Genomic DNA, 20,118 nt, shown 5'->3' on the forward strand with positions numbered 1-20,118 from the left:
TCCTGCAGCAGTGAGGCCACACAACTTTCATGTCAAAACCAATTTGTTCCTCCTGGTTTAGAGTAGACAGACCAGATGATATGCAGCACTTGTGTGCACAGACAGACATTAAGTGATGACACGCATTAAGTTAACACAGGGAATTTGGAGAGCACCAGGGAACTAATCCAGAACTGTATTTTGGACATCTACCTTCCTATCTCCTGGAATAGTTTTCACTTATAACTACAATGCAGCCAAAATATCAATGTACTTTGAAATTCAATTTAAAAACCCAAAACAATCTCATAAATGAATACAAAAACTATAGCTTGAAGTCTTGCTGTAGAAGTACATAACTTAGCTCAGACAGCCATACCAACAAGAAAATATTAAGACATGTGATCTTACCTTAGGGTCTTCAAGTCTGACCTCCTCAACCACAGCCACATCCCCGTCTTCATCAGTGGAATGAGCACAGGTGGAAAGATTGGACTCCTGCTTTAGAGTTTCCAAAGTAGAACTCTCCCCCGAAACGTTGTCTGGGAGCTCTTCGGGCTCTTCAAGAATTTGAGGGGACGGCAGCTTCTTGCCCTGAGACTTCACAGTTGTTGGCTTTGAGCCTAGTTCAAGAGCAAACAGCCTTGTAATTGTTCTGCTCTCAGTTTCCTGTAAATGTTCAGCTTCTCTCTCTCCATAAAAGGCTCTCACCCATCCACCCAGGTCATTGTACTTAAAAGCATTCTGCTACATTTTTCACATATTCTTCTACTGGGCTGGAAGCAGTGGTTTGATCATGAATGACTGCATTCAGCCTCCAAAAGTAAAGTTTAAAAAAAAAGTGAACTCCCTGTCATCAAATAATTCTCTCCATGCAGAAGCCATTTCATAGGCAGACTTAGAAGACCATGAAGGGCCAGATTAGCTTATCCAGAAACGGCTGTCTGAAGAAAGGAGAGCTTCTGTCACAAAGGTTCTCAAGTTCTGCCAGAAACCTGACTTTTCTGACTCAAAACAGAATGAGAACAAGGATTTAGTATTACTCCAAAGATAATCTACATAAGAAAAAGAGATGTGTTCTCCTCTCTTCCCTTGGAGTTTATCAGAGAAGTTGTAGGAACATTCAAATAGTTAAAATAAATAAAATAAAAAAATAAACCACCATATCCTCTTTAAAATATGTCCCCAAAAGGCTGGTAGCTTTCACATTAAGATGTTCCAAATAACTAAAGAAAAAGATGAAGCAATTAGCTTCAAGAGACAAGACATTTTTGTTACAATATGCGTAGGTGAGTAAGGCTGTGGGTCAAGTCATCTCAAGCCTACTGCTGCTTGAAAGTAGTTAGTTACATCTTATCCGGTCTCCAACGAGAAGTCAGTGTTATTTTATTTAAACTCATCCCACTTGAAGGTTTGCATCAGTACACGAACAAATACATTTTGTGCAGACTAAGGCTCAATACCAGACATTTCCAACTGAAAAAAAAAACACTGCTAAAAGGGGAAGAATTTTTACATGTTACAATTTAAAAAAATGTTAACTGGCTGGTCTGTCAGCTCCTGTGCTACTTCCCACACCTAAGATGACATTTACATATCCAATGGAATGAAATTACGCGTTTTAAATGAGAGGCACAGCCTGCCTTTTTCCTTAGTGAGGAAGAAATAAAATATTTCAAGAAATACAAAGTGTGTTCAAAACCCTTCTGAAGTCTTCAAAGACTTTAAAAGCCAAAGCTCTACCAAGATGGTGCTCTCTGATAGCTGTAAGATATTTTGAAAAACAGAACCCATGGCAGATGCCTCGTCAGTTCACCACAGAACATCCAAGGCAGATATAAAATTTACCCAAGGATGCTGTTTCTCTCAGCAGCTTAAGCCAACCTGAGGGCTAGCTACCACGGTCTCCCCACTATGCTCGTTTTTAGCCACACAGGCCTGCCCCCTTCCTTGCAACAGTCTGGGAATTTGTCTGACCCTCTGCAGAATCATTTCAGCTCTTCAAGCCACCAGAAAAATAACTGAATATCCAAGGAGCAAGGTGTGTGAGCCCATTTCACTTTCATGGGGAGAAGGGGAGAAACGACATAGGGGTAAGGAGAAGCAGACTTTCCCAGTGATTGGTGATAGTCAGAAACGTTTTTCTGGCGCACACAAATACACTTCAGCCCTAAGAATCTCCAGAGATTACCACACCTACAGTATTCCAAAAACATAACAGTTTTGGTGGAAAGAGAACATCAAAAAAGCATGAAAATAATCAAGTAAGTGTAAAAATAAATATACGATAAAAAACTTCAATGAAAGCTAAAAGCATATGATTTTTTTTCTTTAATAAAAGGATCCATAAGAAAAATGCAAGGCTCTTTCCAAATTTCAGAATCATGATCTACCTTTAGGTGGTGTTGACTGATGGGTATCATCTTGGAAACTTAATTTCAACAGAGAACCAGAGTTGGCCTTCTGACCTTTTCCTCTCTTCTTGCCATCTTTCCCTTCTTCTTCATTGTCAGACTCTGAGACCAAAGTATCATCTTCTCCAGGAGACACATCTTCCACAGGTGGGGAATCTTCTGGCACTAGAGCCAAAGTAACTGTAGCTAACTGTTCACTCCTAGCCTTCTCTCTCTCAAACTGACGGTTTAAATCACTCTCCTCTGCAAAAATGTATGAAATATACTTTGTTGTCCTTTGCCGACCTTCATCCTCCATAAAACCCTAAGGAAATAGTTGGAACATTATTTTACCACCTTACTTCTCCATTCTTGCAGTCTGTTCTCCAGCATCAACAGTGGGAAAATTTGCTAACTGTTCTCCCCTCACATTAAAAGATATCATGTCATTATCCCTTTTTTCTAAACAACAAAAATGATGACTAATCTTAACATATAGAAATCAAAAGAAATACCATGCTTGAAAAACAAATAAATCTGCATTACCTGCATACTAGAATGAAATGCCTACAGTGTGTGGGATATAGAAAAGTCTAAGGAAGAACAAACTATATGTATTCAGACTGGAAATAAATTTTTTTCAGAAAAATAACTGCAATGTAGAAGTTACCAGAGTGAATCTGACTTAAGTGGAACTGGCTGATGCCCTGTCTACAACAGGTGCTTTCAAGTATCTAGAAACTCAAACACTTAGCCTATCAATGAGGGAAGATTTCGTCTTCACAGTTGACTTAGGAAAGAGTATGTTTAGATATTCCAATGGTTTATATAGTTTGTTTGGTTTAATTCCACAGAACTTTTTACCAGATGACAAGATCTTAATAAAAAAAATTCTCTGTTGAGGGAAGATGGCAATTATCCTGCCTTTGTGGAAAGGGGTGGGTGGGTGCATGTGAGAAATGACAGCTGAATTTGTTTAGCTTGTTGAGATGAAAAAAAAAAAGAAATATCCAGAAATAAGGAGTTTAATAACCATAACCTCCATAAAATGGAGTTTAATAACCATAACCAGTAAATACCAGAATTTACTGGTATTTTCAAAAGTAGATTGATGATTTCAAATGTACAGAGGGTCTCTGACAAGATCCTTCAGTAGAAGATCTTGCAAAACAGAAGTTTGCTTAATTTTTTAGTGGCTATTTTGAGTTGAGAGACATTTATGCTCATCTCCATAAAGTACCAGCCCCCAGGTCACTTGGGTTACCACTGATTACAGTGAATGACTTAGGTAAGTAGTTGAGGCCAGGTGAAGCAGGATTGAGGCTCGTTTCTCTGCCCCATCTTTTTGGAGGGCAGACCTGCTTAATGGTGTGGGGAACAGTGTTTCTCCGGAATGCTGTGAAGCGGTGTCCGGCAGAATCCCACCCGCTGGTGTGGATCACCAGAACATACACTTGATACAGACAGCAAATATGGGGCCACGTGCATTTTTCCCTACGGTCTTTATTACTTAAGCACCCAATCACAAACCAATGTAAAATAATTGTCCAGCAAACTATTAAGTGTCAAGGCAGCTAACCAGGAAACAATGAAGAAAAGATATGCTAGAAGAGCAGATATGTTACATTCCAACAACTAGGGCTAGTCCTCAGATTACAGTAGGTTAAAATTTTAATACTTTTTGAACACCTCTCTTATATACCTTTTCCTCAACTGAAGTCATATTCTCTTCAATCTTACCAGGACTCTTTCACTGTCAATTCTCAAATCCCTGCCATTTCTATTGTCTGAGGTTAACAATGTTATAACTTGTTATCACACTAACCACAACTGTATCTCCAGTTTGAATAAGTATCTAAATTATTTTATTTTAACCTTACCTTGACAACTTTGTACCTCTCCAGAAGACGACAGAGCATCCTTGCTTCTAGCTTCCCCACATTCATAGCCAAGCGAATTTCTGCCTGAGAAATACCTTTGGTTCCCCTACTTTCAACTGTTTCAGAAAGGAAAACCAGAAAATATCTCAGGGAAATGATCTGACTGAATTATATATATACACATTTGTGTATACATTCATATTTGCTCTGAACAATTGTATATGCCAGAATATGAAATTAAACAGTCACCACTAACAACTAAAGACATTTGCACAGACATCCACAATATACAGTCAAATCCTGTCATAAACCACAATTTCATGTGAAGCAGTGCCCCAGCAGAATGAGGTTCGAAGGTGATAGCTTCAGATTAAAGCAGGGGTGAATTTTTCCCCTGACAACTTTCTGCAGTCAGATATTAATTTCTCCATTATGAAAGGAAAAGAGCTAGGAGAAGAAGAAGGAACACTGGTTTCTTCATCACCTTTTCTCACCCCACTACAATGTCCTGTTTCTACCATGCTGTCTTATTTTGGTGGCATTGAATAGTTGATAAGCTGCCAGGGACGGGGTAAGAGATGACAGCACCTATAGCTCCAGTCTAATCTGAACATAAAGCTCACTTTTTCCATGAAAAATTGACACTTTCCGATACATAAAAAGCAATCAGAACTTAAAAAATCCCACCACAATATGTACCTTTCTTTTATACATACAAAGAATAAGAAGGCAATGGGAAAAATCTTTAGCATGTCTTACTACATCACCTACTTAGCTGATAAGCCTGGGTGAGCATATCCCTTTCACAAACAATATCCACAGGCTGAACAGCTTTTGTGATGATCTCTTCTTCATCATCATCATGATAATCTTCCATTTTCTTCCGAAATTCCTTTAGTAATTTAAGGCAACGGACCATGACATCAGTCCCTGTGAACATGAATGTTAGTAACAACTCTTCACAAAATGCAGGGCATATGCACACGTTTAAACCATTTTATTTCTTTCAGCAGCACGAAGTAGTAGTGCAATGGGGAACAGACAACCAAAGACAACTGCTTATTTCTAGGAAAGGTTTGCAACAGCTTTTCCGTATATACGAGTCTGTCAAAATACTGACTAGCTGAATTTTTGAGGTGCTCCCAGCCTTCACGTCTGTGTCAACATTAGGACTGCCCAATACAATGATTTATGAGTGGAGTGGAAAACACTGCAATAACAGGAGAAATTCCAATAGTACAAATAAATCAATGAAAGGAGTAAGTGCTGATCCACAGTATTACATCTTCAGAAGACATATATGACTGTGAGATCACTCACTGGGTATAAAACCCCTCCTTCCTTTCTACAGACTCAAAGCATTTTTTACTTTCTATAAATGCAAATCACATAATGAAAAAGAACCATACATTTGAAGATACAATAAGCTACCTGGTTGCAAAACTGTTCCTTAACACAGGATTGCCTTTCCTCAGCAAGTGATCAAAGTGGACACCAGTTGGTGGGCCCTATCAGGTGCTGCTGCCAGTTCCCAGTATTTAAAAATGCCAGGACCTAAAAGAACTGTCAGTTTATCATATGTCCTAGCACCTTCTTCTATATTTGTATGCATGCATGTTGGAGGATATATCAAGCAACTAGCATCCTGAAGAAAAGGATCAAATAGAAGTCCTACCCCATCCTTACCCCCCAAGTAAGCTCTTGCAGCATAACTAAAATGTACAGTTATGTTGCACAGTTCCAATATCACTATGAGAAGAGGTTCTTCTCAGCCTTTGTCTGCCGATTCCACAACACATGCTATCAGTTATATTATGGAAGCTCTATATGCAACCATGTATGAGCAGGTAAGCTTCTAGATTTCTTGTCCAAAGTCCAAACCTACTCTCTGCACCTAGGGAATGGCTAGGTTTTTTAACATGTATGGTGTACTATAATTATATGTAACAAGAACGGAGACACAAAATCTAAGGTTGTTGTATACCAGGACAGAAAGCACTGCTGCCCACCAGCCACAAGAATCTCATACATGATTCAATTCCACATCTTAACATGTTACTGTGTACTGACTGTGCTGTAGTAACTCTCCACCTACTTCACCCTTCTGGGATCTCACAGAAGAGTGGGGACAGAAGACTTCAGGAGAGCTGTAGCAATCCTGCTCCCCGATATAAGGATGACCCACTATCATCAGTGTCATTCAGCTCCTGCTGAACACTTTAAGAGACCAGTGGTAAGCTAGAACTAGGTTACTGTACCTTGCCAGCTTATAAAGTTGCAGTGATTCAGCACTAAGATACTGCTTAGGATAGTAATTAAGCGCTGACATTTTGGTAGGGCTGCAGGCACTGTTATCACATCTTCTGTATTTCTACAGGACATTAATTTTCACTTGAAGCAGTATTTGGGGGAAAAAAAACAACCAAACAAAAAAAACCACCGAGCCACCACAACAAAAAAAACCAAAACCCAACCAATTCTTTTTACTTCAGCTCCTGCTGTGCAATTATGTGCTTCCCATAGCAGATGCTCTGGCTTCATCCTCAGTGTCTCCCACATATTTCTATCTGCTTTCCTACATAACTCCAGAGATTAAGCTATCTTGATCTCCGACAAAAATCAGCTATTATTAACTATTATTAATTCATCCTAGTTTAATACTGAGTGTTTTTGAAGGCATTTATGTGGATTTTCAGCTTTTACATCTGTAAGATGGAATTATCATTCAAGTGAAAGATTCGTCAGTTGGCATTTTTTATGACAAACTTAAGTAGTAAATGCAGCTGCCACTGTGCCAATCTGTGGCAAAAGATGAAACATCTACTGCCTTGTGGATTGCCACCAAGTTTATAAATGGACTTGTATTTTCTTGTCTTCTAAGTAAATACTTTAATTGGAAGTTAGATGTTTTTACTACTGACTATAAACTCTATCTTTTATGAATACTATCTAGTCTTTTGGGTTTTATTTGCAAATGTCTTCAGCTCATTAGAACATCTCTGCAACTTAATTCAGTGTGAGGAAGTATAAACAAATAAAACCTGGTGCAATACTACTCAAAGACAGTGTAAGAAAGAATCTAGGTTTTTGTCAATGACAATGCTAAACGGTGTGACTAAAAGTATCCCTGTCATACAAGCCACTGTATACTTTTAACTATGTACAACACATTTTATAAGCATTTGATGATAATTTTCCCATATATTTTATTGTATACTGATCCATTCTAGAATATTTTTAAGGATCTCCACTGCCTTCTTGAAACTCTGAACTTAAATGAGTTCTCCTGGGTAAAACTCCCTCTGATATTCTTATGGGAAGGAGGTGGACCTGTATATTTCATGACAAATGAACTCATTCAATCACTCCCTTATTTATTCCGTACAATGTGGGAGATTTCTCTCTGAACCATGTTAGATGCTGTACCTACTTTTGGCCACTGCTTGTCTTTGTTCATAATAAAATTTTCCTACAGAGAGATTTCCTTCCCCCAGACTTAAAAGATTTGAAGGAATTTGTTGTCTTATCAAAAGCCTTAATCCAACTTCATGTAACTGGCATTCACTTCTGTCTTCTTGAAGTTCTCACGTTTTTATTGGCTCTTTCACTTCTTCCCTTATGATCATTCCTACTGACAATGACTATATAATTTGCAATGTTTAGTTCATTGCAGATCATCAGATTTTTTCTCCCCCACAAACAGTTCACTACATCTGTGAAAAACACACTGTTCATCTTTTAGAACTATTTTCTTTTTAACCCTGGCAAATCTGCCTCTTAGGATTTTCTGTGATTAAAGACTTGGTTTATATTTCCGTAAGCAATTGCATTAATTCCATTGGTGATACTATCCTTCCTCACACTTTCAATTATTACTGCTTGTAATTTTTTCCCCACACAAGTTTTATCTGCATCTTTTTCTGAGAGCAGCTGCTTTCTTTTGTTCCCCTTCTTCACACAGTTCTGCTCTTCTTTGTCTTTCCACCACATGTTTGGAAGTTATGAGCAGTTCTTGCAAACCTATTAATTTTGAATTCAAAGGTGGTTACGCATTAAACTATCCCTCAGTAGACTATGGCTTTTTTGAATAGTAGGTGTTGGCTATCTTGCTTACTTAAAGAATTCCAAGGTAGTGCTGTGGAAGCTTACTTTCATAATTCGTTATGAAACTCTCCAGAGAAACTTTGCATTCTGATGGCTTTCAGCAAAAGTCATAATTTCAGCAAAAGCCATAACTAAGATTGTCTGTTTCTTTAGCTTCTTATTTCCTAATGGTCTTTTTTGTTTTATATAACTTTTTATATATTTTTGTCAAGTTTATTGACTTGTCATTCAACTTCAACCTGAAAGGTCAGCAGACTGCTCTTTGTCCCTACTCTCTGTATTGGCTTGAGCAGTCTTACTAGGAGTCACAATCCACTGAAACAGCTTACATTGGTATTCAACAAACTTGCCTGCATCCACTTCTTAAAGACATGGAACAAATGCTTAATTCAAGTGGGCTGCAGTGTTCTAGCTTTATTAACACACTTCTCCACATAATTGCATAGACAGATTTTCACTTATGCGTCTTTTAATTTAAGATTTGAAGCTTATAGATAGAATGGCATCAATGTAATTAATAAAAAGAAAGCAAAAATATGGTTCTAGTTACCTTTCTTTGTCTTGTAGGGTCCTCCATTGGGATGTATATCTTGTAATGGGATGGATATTACCTTGGCTAGGCCAGCATTCATCATATATTGATAGAGACGTTTAAAAGTTCTCTCACAAAGACCCTAACACAAAGAGAAATGGCAAAAGTAATTGTAGCTCAAAAGTCTCACCTCTAGGTGATTAGTATCAAAGGCTTTCATACTGCCTGTTCTTAAAACACAGTATTTTGGGGTACGATATCAAAGAAGGATCTTAAAAGCCTGCTAGTGCAGACACCAGGCAGAGCGTGAGATGCTTCTGGATCGTGTTCTATCCCTCCAACTCTACCAGCAGCAGCAACCAGCAGCAGCATCATGCAAGTAACAATTGCGTGATTATATCCACTAACAAAACTTTTCTGAAACTGTGGATCAAATAGAACTCCTTCCTTATCACAAACAGCAACAGTAACGTGATCTAGTAGGTTAAGATCCTTCTTTTGACACCCTACCCCAAAATATTGTGCAACTTTAAAAAAACAGGCAGTATGAACGACTGCCTTTGATACTCATCACCTAGATTCTATGTGAGTGAGAATCTGAAAGAGAGTAATGAATCTCACCAACTCTTCCCTCAGGTTTCCTAATGTTTCCATCTGGTTTGAACGAGCACTTAGCATACTTGAGAGCTTCTCCATCAGAATATCATATTTGCTCCTCCTAACCAAGAAAAGAAAATTATTTTACATGTAAACATGCATGTAACTTTATAAACATGAGTTATACCTTTACAAAATGTCAGTCACTACAGAAAGTATGCTAAAATGTTCTCAGATTGGTTTAGGAATTACAGTTTTCTTTTCCTTCTGCAAATAGCATGTGAGAGAATTTGTCATCAAGAAGAGACCCCAACTGAGGGAACAGTGACTAAGCCCAGGCTGTTACTTCATGGGCAATCCACAGAAGCAGTTCTAATGTTCTAAGTTCTAATCATAAACAAGATAGGAAAACAAAAAAATCTATTAGAAATGTGTTTGAACTGAGAACACTCAAAATTAACAGTATGATTAGTGCTACAATAAGAAGAATTAGGCTTATGTAGGCAGGTGACAGGCATTAGAATACCCTGTTTACAGTTCCAAGACAAGTAAGATTTAACTGTCCAGCATCTGGAAGAGGAGTTAATAAAGAAATTGAGAAGGGTCAATTCCAGGAAACTTTGATGGTTCTGTGACAACAGAGCAAACTCATCACAGTAAAAGGTCACAGTCTACCCGGGAGATCTTTAAAACATCTGAGTGGCACATACCTATCAACATGAAAACGAGTCAGAAGTAGAAGAATTGAGTGTTGCTGTGCTCCACTTGGCAGTCTTATGACATGGGACTGCATTGTTATGAGACCATTTCTGTCCAATACTCTTCGGTGATAATGAATTTTTCCAGCATCCACTCTAAAGAAAAGATGGCAAGATATCTATAGGCATAGAACTTCTGCAAATAAATTCTAATTATCCAGTATCTCAAAACACTTTACCTAAATTACCTATGGTCTTAGCAACATATGCTATGTTAATTTTCAAAGTGACAATCTCAAAATTAGGAAGTGCCAAAATTAAGATAACCTATGAAATTGATTTTCATAGTTAATCCAATTAAACAGAAAGAAATACCTCAGATTTTCACCTACAGTCTATGCACAATCACAGTGTCATGACATGGTTTGATGAGACAGCTGAACCAATATTGTATCCCCATGCCCTCTTTCTCCATCCTCTCCTTCCAACTCCTGGCTGCACTACAATCACCGCCCCCCTTGTAATAGCTCTGGTATTCATCTCACTCCTTAGTGAGCTGACTCAGGCCACTGAACTGACAGAAAAGTATCCACAGAAGATTTCCCCTCCGCTCCCACCATCTTAGTTACCTAAAAGGGCTTCCTAAGTGGAAAAAACCAATGCCAGTGTGGTTTGCAAGCTACATACGCTTCATCTCCTAAAAGCAGTGAATCCTTAACAGCAATGCTAATATTCTCCCGCACTGCAATACAAAACCAGAAGTTCCCTAAGAGGCTGTGTAGTGCTCCTCCATCAACAAAACACATGGTCTAGTTTGGGAGCTGGTAACTCAGGCTCCCATTCAGGTCACACAGAGGAAGATGTCACACAGGGCAAATGCTGGGGACGAAAGGTGGGCATCCAAGAACCTCTTCAGAACTTGGGCAGGATAAGATGTTTAGTCAGCCGTGTAAAAAACGAAATGAAAATCATCGTTTTCATCCCAAGTTTGAAGAAAAAATGCTTTAGAGAAAGCAAGAACTTCCACAAATTAGAAACTTGTGTATTGACCCAACAGACAATCTCTGGTTCCATAAGAAAATATCAGGAAGTATAACGAACTCAAGGAAGAGACCCGTATACTTCTAGCAATACAGGCTCCAAGAACCAAGTGCTCCTGGTAGTAAGGATGAGACACTACCAATACAGATACGAGTTTAAATCAATACACGGGAATTCTTAAGTGGACAGATCTTTATAAATAACCAGTGGAAACTTATTAGCTTTGATTTAATTCATATAGCAAGATATAAACTTACTTGAAAGCCCCACTGTGAAGGTCCCTCTGAAGCTCTCCTTGCCACCTAGCACGACCTAAACGCTCCAATATACAGTAGGAAAAGTCAGGGAGTTTTAAGTCAGGGTCCCCCTCCCAGCCTATTAAAGCTCTGTAACGCTGGTCTTGGGAAGCAACAATGACTAGTTTCTCTCCCCACCTAAGAAACAGAAGGGAAAGTAATAAATTATTATTAGTTCCATAAAAACAGAGAGATCAATCACTTCCCCTCCCGCAAACACCATTCTTGATATAATCTGCACAAACTGAGCAAGGACTAAATTTTAAAACTTAAGTTAAAAATCTTTTAATGCCAGATATAAAGATTCCACTCACTTTTCAACAGCTTCTATATAAGTATAACAAGGCTGCAAATCCTTCCTCCTTATTTGATCAGTGATATCTACTCTCTCTTTAAAATACTGGCAGGAACCTTGTATGCCATCTTTATCATCCAAAATCATGTGGACAGGATAAATATCATCTGAAGGAACAGGATCTCTTTTGGTTTCTAGTATTCCTGTTTCAAGGTCTATTTCTTCATATCTGAAATAAAAGCAGAGAGCCAACACTTAACCGAGCAAGGGGAATTTCGACCTGAAATATAAGATTGTCACAAACAATGCCGACACCTCTATGAAATATCTTGGAAAAATGAAACTCTTTTGACACCTCAGAACTGGAAAAACACAAAGAGCAGAGTTGCACTCCTCGAGTCCGACCAAACCTTATCAGTGTGCAGAGCGTATGAGGCAGGAGGAGGGGAATACGTTATCTGGTCTTCAAAAATTCAAGGATATTGAAGTGGTAGGAATGAAAGAAACGTACGTAAATACTAGTTTACAAAAAAGGAAAACAACAGGTATATCCACCCTGATGAACTGAGACATACCAATTCTGCTTGTACCTAAGTGGTAAGCGGTCATTAGATCGGAAATCTAGCCAGGACTCCTATATAGGTCTCCAAACCAGCAGGCTTCAAAACCACACCCCGCCTTGCCTCCGTCAGCCAGCTACTTAAGTGTTCTTTCAGCAAAACCTGAACGGCTCCAGAGAAGGAGCAGAGGCGGCGGGGCAGCCACCGGGGCGGCTGGAGAACCAGGCCCGAGTCACCCCGGCAGAGGAGCAAGCCCACCCCGAGCGTCCTGCGGGGTACGCCGCCCAGCGGGAAGGGGCCTGCGAGAGGGGGGGCCCGGCTCGGCTCGGCGGGGCGCCGGCCCCGCCGGAGCTGCCCTCACCGGTCGTGCAGGCGGAGCGGCGGGCGCGCCCGCGGCAGCAGGTAGAAGCTGATGTCGGGCTGGGCGCTGAGCGCGGCCCAGAGGAGCTGCTGCGTGGCGGGCTCCAGCGGCAGCGGGAAGGGCGGCGTGCGGGCGCCCAGGCGGTGCCACAGCGCGCCCGGCGTGATGCCGTCCAGCCCCTCCAGGGCCACCTCGTCCAGCAGCGCCCATAGCGCCTCCATCCCCGCCGCCGCTTCCGGGCATAGGGCTGCGCGCCGGAAGTGAGGTCACCACCGCGACGGTAACCAAGGAAACGCACAAACAGGGCAGCGGCGGCGCGGCCTGGCCCAGCCCGGCCCTGTCTCGCCGCGGCGCCCGCCGAGGTGTTGCGGGGTCTCCGTCCGGCGGGGCTCTGCCCCCGGGCTTCTCCTGAGCCCGGTGCCGCCGGAGCTGCAGGGGCAAAACGCAGGGGGGCCGGGCTTGAGGCCCGGCTCTGTCGTTTGGGAGAGCTGTCAGTTCAGCCCCAACGCTGCGTTACCTCAGCGAGAGCGCGGGAAGGGGCAGCATTTTAGCAGAGATACTCTGCAGTCGGTAAGAGGCAAAATATGGGATTTCTTTTTTTTGGTACAGAACTAAATTAAATGTTTTGGTGGCAAGTTTAAACTTCTGAGTGTATATGGGGGCACCCTACCACAACTTGCAGCAGCAATTCTGGGATACTCGGTGGGAATTGCTGGAAAAGTTCATATTTCCTGAAAGGCAAGCAAGGTAAAATCTTTAATTAAACACTTTAAATGTATACAGCCTCTGCAGTGAATAAGTTCTAGAATTAACTGACCTCATGAGCAGTAGCAATTCAGGAAAATTTTCTTACAGTTGAGCTTTGGGCATGGCCCTTTCAGCTTGTGCCTCAGAATTGACTTGCTTGTCAGTTCTTGGATTATACACTCATTATAGCATATGCCTTCCATTTTTAGTATTTTTAGGCTCTTCAGTAGATTGTGAAGGGTTCTGAAAAATAAGTAAAACAAGCAATGTTTCCTCTGTTCTTCAGGAACTTTATTTATACCGCTGACAGTTTCATGCTTTGTTGGAGGAGGAACTTTTTTCAGTTTATAGCATTCTTGTCTATGGAGGGTGCAAAACCAGTAGTACTCTATAACAAATAATTTCTATACTTCAGTGTGAAAATTATATTCTCATTTCAGCTTTATATTAAGGACATGGTGACTGACTTTGATGAAAAACATGATGAATACTTAATATCCCTTCAGCAGAGAAACCGGTAAGGTACAGAATTGTTACCAACCTTGAGTATGTAATATCTGTTGTGTACTATCTAATATAGTATCTAATATCAGCAGTTGTGAATATTAATTTAAAAGCTTGGTTTTTAAACTTGTGATGCGAATTCTGACTTGCTGTGTCTTAAAGCATTCAGGTGATTCTCTTTTCTTCCCTTTGTTTGCTAAATACATCAAAGTTCTTATTTCTAGAGGAGATCACAATATTTCTTCAGCATACTTTAAAATATAGATAAATTTATTAATAAAATAGTTAGTTTCCATGGCTTACAGGGAAGATTTTTGTTTATAGAGCAAGAGGTTCTAGATTCAGAAGTAATTGGCAGCTCACACTGTGTGAGGATGTTGTTATGAGGCGAGGTTTTTATGTCATCAGAAATACAGAAAATTGCATGCAAAAGTTGCTAAAGTTAAATGTGCAAAGTCAGGTTCTGCTAAGGTGGGAGATACAAACATCTAGGTTGCTTTTGCAAACTTCACTACCTTTCAGACAAGTTTAAAACATTTCGGTTAATTTTTGCTCATATGAACCTTCCTGTCATTGTACCCGAGACAGTTGAATTTCATAGGCTAATTCGGAAAGGTCTACAGAACTTTCTTGCTGGATTCCCTCCTTTACCACAAGCCATAAGATTTTTACTCAAATTCTATAACAAACTGATTGGTTTGGTGAAAAGACAAAAAAAACCTAAAAAAGCCACAGCTGTTTTAGAAGAACAGCCAATTTTTGTGAACACGGGTTTCTTTTGTATATAGTCTCCTGAAGCGGTTTTAGAAAAGGATAAAAACAAATTATTTAATGATTGAAACAACTTGCATCCTTATTATCAGAGCTCTAATTCTGAATTTTGCTGGAGACAAATGCCACTGAATTACAACACGACAAGCAGGTGGCAACTGTACCTTGCAGAAGAGGCATGCTGGATGCATTCCTGTTTTGGACATAACTGGCAGTTTTGGATAGCGGGGGCTGCAGAGTAGCCTGTGTGGGAGCAGGTCAGGTACTGCCCTGGGCCTGTCACAGCCGGTTCCCGCTGGATCCAAAACAAACAGAAACAGCCCATCATGTGCCAAAAAATCAGCAGTCAGAGCAGCCTGGGGTGGATTTAAGAGAGTGGTGGCTGCAGGGGGTGGGGTGCTCCTGCAGAGGCATGGTGCCTAGAGGAGTGTGGGGACACTGCGGGGGACATGCTCTTGGAAAAAGGTGACTCATGTCAGAACATGTGATACACCCCTGGGGGACTTTGACCTGTGGATTGACCCACTCTGGAGTCAGAGGGAAACCAGGAAGCAGCGTGCAGGGGCAGGCTCAAATTGTCACCCACATGACCCCAACCTCCTGGCCTGCATATCACCTCACTGAAGGAATTGGGATGGACTGACTATAACCCATGGCGAAAGGAGGGAAGATGACACTTGGAAGAGGGAGGGTAGGTGTTTCACTGAGATTGAGCCTGGGGAAGGGTGTTTTTTTAATATTATTTTAACCAGACTTTAATTTTCTGGTATCTCTAACTGCACTATTTATTGGGGGCTTTCCTTCTCAAGTTTCAAAACACAAATAATCTTTTCTTTTTTTTTTTCTTGAAAAGAGCTCAACCATTTTTAAGCTTTTTGAAATTCTAAGTAAACCTCTTAAAAATTCTCAGGAAGAAAGGTTAAATATACTAAATACCAAATGGAAAAAATAATGTGAAATAAGAAACAACATGGAAAAAGTCTCAGAAGGGAGAGACTTGGTCATACTTCATGTCACAGCGTGTGGGTACTCATACAAGCATTACGGAACAGGAATAGGTCCTGGAAGCGATATTCTGAAATTGTTATTTGAACTATGAACATATTTTTCAGCTTTGTGACATCGTGTGGTTTTGTATTTAATGCTAATCTGGCCATTTGTATATGCACTGCGTAAGGACGTATTATTATCCTTTCTACTTGAGGCTACTGGGACGTTTAAAAAGAAAGGATCCTATACAACTCAAACTGGAGCAGTTGGAACAAGGATTTTCTCTGTATCTGAATGGAGCTAATTCAGAGCTGAGAAATTACCGCAGAAAAATCAACTCACATGGCTACCTTAAAAATGAGACAAAGACCACCAGGACAAATGGTGAGTTACATGAGAGTTTTACAGAGATTGTAATCTAGAACTATTTTAAACATTTACTCATCAGAGCTGTAATTCAGTCGGTGAGGTTACTGGTCAGGCTGTGATAAAGAGACAGCAGCATTTGAGCTTGGTGGAATGAAATTCCGTGGGACTCTTTCATTAGAGTACTTATGCTGGTTGTAGGGAACGGTCTCTGCAACACCCTATCAATTTCGTAGTTGATCCCTAACTAATCCAAAGTTTAATTTCCTCGCCTCTCCATTTGTTAAACAGTTATAACTAAAACTAGAAGATTATAAATGTATATAAATTGCCAGTGTAAAATAATTGTATGCCTTTGAGAGATAACACCGTTCATAGACGTTAAGATCTGATGGACTGATGGACTTTAAGATCTGGTCTGGTTATCTAAGTCTGGTGTCCTGTAGACAAATGACATCTGATGACATAGACTATAATCAAATTATACCCAGTACTATAATCAAATTATATCCAGTACTATACTCAAATTATATCCAGTAATAGCTGCATTAAGCTCATAAATTATGTTTAAGCTATAATAGTTGTCTTAAAAAGACAGCTAATCTTTACTTAAATATTTGAAGTAAAGAAAATCTACCATTTTCTGCCAGTGATTAGCTGACTTTGCTTAAAAATGTGTATTTTATTTTTAATTTAGGTCTGTCTGTCATAGCAATGTAGTGACAAGAATAATTTTGCATGTATGAAGGTATAAAGTGTGAACTTACTGGCCTTCTAATCTATTTAGCATAATGAAAATAAAGTTGATTTCACTAAATCCCTATGTAAAACAGTTTACCAACCGTAGTCTGTTATCCTCACGCTTGCTACAACTTGTCTGTCTTAGAGTGTAGTCTTTTCATCTGTTGCTGTGTAGTCTGCTTAAGCTTTATTTTCACTTAAAAATGAAGAAAAAGAGTTTAAAAAGTTACTTAATATGATAATCTATTATGATTGAAAGTTTATTAATCTCAACAATACCAGAAACTAACTTTCTTTCAGTAACTGTTCTAACCATAACTCTGAGCTCGATCTCTTTTTTCCTTTGTTTTCCTGCTACACTGGGTACACACTATTTGTTTTCAAGTTTAAGTGTGTTCAGGCTTAGCTGTCTGCTGTATAATTTCTTGCAGGTTTTATGGGATAGTGATGGGGAATCAGCTATTCATCTAGTTTCACTGTTCTATGTGGAAATAAGCACTTGTGTGTAATGATGCAAAAAAGTTCACGTTCTGGAAATTGGAAAAAGAAGGAAATTGTGTGCTCTGTCACACTGGAATTATATACCTTTAGATAGCTAAAAAGGGTGCAAAACAATGTCTTTGACTTTTTGGTCCAAAAGGTGTGCAGGGATATTGTGGCAGCAGCTGAAATTGAACTCTGTCATGAGAAATTTCCTCTTCAAGTTTTGCTGTGCAACTGTTATCTCTAAGCTTAGCCAAAGTTGTTTATTTTTATGGTCGCGTAATGCCATTTGATTCAGTTAAGGTAGAATAGGTCTTAGGAACCTTTAAAGACTTCAGTGGCAGTCTCTGTTCCTTTCCTCAACTCTGTTAATTAGAGACAGTAGCATTATCTCTGCAGAAGAGAACTCAGTGTTTCGCTGTTTCTTAGCAATCCAATGTTGTTATTTTAAACACGTGTAGCTGCAGTGAAAGATATCAACTAAATCATCATCCTGTCATTTTTCTTCTTCCATTTGATTTTACCACTAGAGTCCAGAGTGGGAGTCATTGGTGATCTGTATAAACTTCTTGCCTGGGGGTAGTACCTTAGCAATTTTGTGGTCTGTTTAATTTCTAGGCATTTCTTCTCAATGATTGAATATAATTTTACTTATAGAAATCATTTCTAGCTGAGATACAGCACTGAATTTTCTTCCCTATCCATCTCCCATGAGAGTTATTGCATCATTTATTACTTCTAAAGCATCCATCTATAGGATTAGTCTTCACTGAAAAATTAGGAATGTGTGATACTTAATAATACAGAATGGGCACAAATCCCTCTTTGTGGTTCCTGAAAGTGTCATCATAAATCTATTTGTCTGGACTATTTTCTTTGTCTGTGTTCCGTAGGAGTAATTAATGATAATAGTGATTGATAAACTTTTTACACTTAGGCTTGGTAAATGAATTAAAGTAAATGATGGGCTTATAAGGTAGTCGAGCTGGTCTCTAGGTATACTGTCATTTCTTTGGGTGTATAACCCAGACATTGTTTCACAGCCATGTATGTACTTCCAGTGAATGTCAGTATGGTCACAAAGACGTGGCATAAGGGTAGCATGGGGTCTCCTTTGATTATTACTAATATTTTGATGATGTACTACTCAGTTCTTGGCTAACAGAATAGGCACTGTCAGCTCAAATCTCCAAGGGAATGACACCAGTGGACCTATTCTGTGTGCTGAAACAGGTAGTGGTTGGTATTCACATCCCATCCATCCCATGAGAGGGATGTTTTTGTTCTAAAGTGATGTTTGTAACAGAGACGAGTAGCTCAGCTGCATCAACTTCTGCCTGGGATTTGAACTACTGTTTTTCCTGGTTTAGAGAGACCTGGTCACATGAATCCATCGCAAAATACTCAAAAAATTCTGAGAACCAAGTACTCAGCAGTGGTAGCATGAGTCCTACCCTGTCCCCTTTTCTTACTTACATTTATAGCATACATGAGTGGCCTTCTGGGCTGTTGCTTAGAAGAGATGGATTGCTTCGGAAGTGAAAGTGAAAGATGCTTCCAATTCTGTCCCAAAGCAGTGACTGAATCAGACCATGCTTCTAGCATTGTAATCTCAGGACAGTTCACCCTCAGTGCCAGAAGAGCCCCATAGTAATCAGCACCAATGCTAATGACCGCAAAGTATTTCTGCAGTTACTCAGGAATAGCCTAATGGAGTAGCTGGAGCCTCTAGTTGGAAGGGCTGTTTTGCTGCACAAGATATTATATATCTTGTTTCTTCCCTGGAGCAGTCCATTCCTTTTCTCCTCTGTTCTTAGTTCTCTTTCAGGCCTAAGAGACAGATACTTTGTGCTGAAGCAATAGAACAACATCTTGTTCTTCTTGCTCTGTAATTTTATGATCACTCTAAATTGACAAAAGCATACACTGTTCCCCCAAGAATGGTCCTACCCTGCGCCTATTCTCTCCTACCTGCTTGTACCAGCATTTGTGCAATCTCATGGTGAACCAGATTGCCCAAGTGACAACAATTAAAAATAATCTTTATTTTATATTTTTCCTCAGTTAAAACTTGCCCATATCAATTCTCTGAACAGTTCACTGCACAGGTGCATGTAGCATCGCCCAACCCAAGAAAGAAAATGTGGTATTGAGAGTTGTAATGAGCAACCTGATCTAATTTTGAAGTAAGCCCTGCTTTGAATGGAAAGTTGGACTAGGTGACCTCCAGAGGTTCCTTCCGAACTAAATCTTTCTGTGATTCTATGACCTTTGTAAGACGACTGCTTCTTTTATTGGTAGTGCCAGTTTCTGCTGGCTTAGGGTGACCATTAAATTATGGCTTAAAGAAAAAAGGTTTTGCATCAGCTATTTTTCTCCACTGAGAAGAAATGGAAGCTATAAATCTGTCTTGGACACAGGAAATGAGATGGCTTTATTTAGGATGCTGTTGAGAGTGCTGGTGATGTCCTTGCTCCATTGAGGATGCTGATGTGACCTGCAAGATGTTTGTCTCTTTGTCTCAATCAAAGCATCTTCTGAAAAATCCATTGTTCCACTGTAAGTTGGGACCATTTCCAGCACAGGAACCCTTAGTTCTGCTTGACCATACATAGAATTTTTGCAGAAATTCTGGAACCAGCTCTTCCTTGCCTTAGAAATGAAGGAAAATGATTGATTGTTCTTCATTTATGACTTGTACATGAAGAATCCTTCTCTGCACAGTATGTTAAATACCTAATGCATTCTGTTTCATCTGCCAATACCTTGTGTTTCCTTAG

General features: G+C 39.7%; 2 protein-coding genes across 13 annotated transcripts in view; one reads left to right on the forward strand and one right to left on the reverse strand.

The window, feature by feature from the left end:
* The window catches only part of GTF3C1 (general transcription factor IIIC subunit 1), a 43,263-nt gene extending 30,279 nt beyond the window's left edge, over window positions 1-12,984 (reverse strand). For 4 of the 5 annotated variants that reach the window (XM_075166024.1, XM_075166026.1, XM_075166023.1 and 1 more), the window contains exons 1-10: window positions 12,737-12,984; window positions 11,835-12,044; window positions 11,482-11,658; window positions 10,196-10,339; window positions 9,510-9,606; window positions 8,907-9,030; window positions 5,024-5,182; window positions 4,253-4,368; window positions 2,373-2,697; window positions 391-602 (exon numbers count right to left, since the gene is read on the reverse strand). In XM_075166024.1, coding sequence (XP_075022125.1) covers window positions 391-602; window positions 2,373-2,697; window positions 4,253-4,368; window positions 5,024-5,182; window positions 8,907-9,030; window positions 9,510-9,606; window positions 10,196-10,339; window positions 11,482-11,658; window positions 11,835-12,044; window positions 12,737-12,957 — 1,785 coding nt within the window. In that variant the 5' untranslated portion in view covers window positions 12,958-12,984. Of the gene's footprint in view, window positions 1-390; window positions 603-2,372; window positions 2,698-4,252; window positions 4,369-5,019; window positions 5,183-8,906; window positions 9,031-9,509; window positions 9,607-10,195; window positions 10,340-11,481; window positions 11,659-11,834; window positions 12,045-12,736 lie in introns of those variants that run through there. The other variant, XM_075166028.1, reaches the window with a different exon arrangement.
* Window positions 12,985-13,139: 155 nt separating this feature from the next.
* Window positions 13,140-20,118, forward strand: part of KATNIP (katanin interacting protein) — a 69,113-nt gene continuing 62,134 nt past the window's right edge. For 7 of the 8 annotated variants that reach the window (XR_012676209.1, XM_075166032.1, XM_075166031.1 and 4 more), the window contains exons 1-3: window positions 13,140-13,306; window positions 13,924-14,000; window positions 15,963-16,132. Coding sequence is in view for 7 of the 8 variants with exons in the window: in XM_075166032.1 (XP_075022133.1) it covers window positions 13,939-14,000; window positions 15,963-16,132 (232 nt within the window). In the remaining variant the exon portion in view is untranslated. The other variant, XM_075166030.1, reaches the window with a different exon arrangement.

This window comes from Calonectris borealis, chromosome 16 (assembly GCF_964195595.1).
Source record: "Calonectris borealis chromosome 16, bCalBor7.hap1.2, whole genome shotgun sequence".
Taxonomy (NCBI): Eukaryota; Metazoa; Chordata; class Aves; order Procellariiformes; family Procellariidae; genus Calonectris; species Calonectris borealis.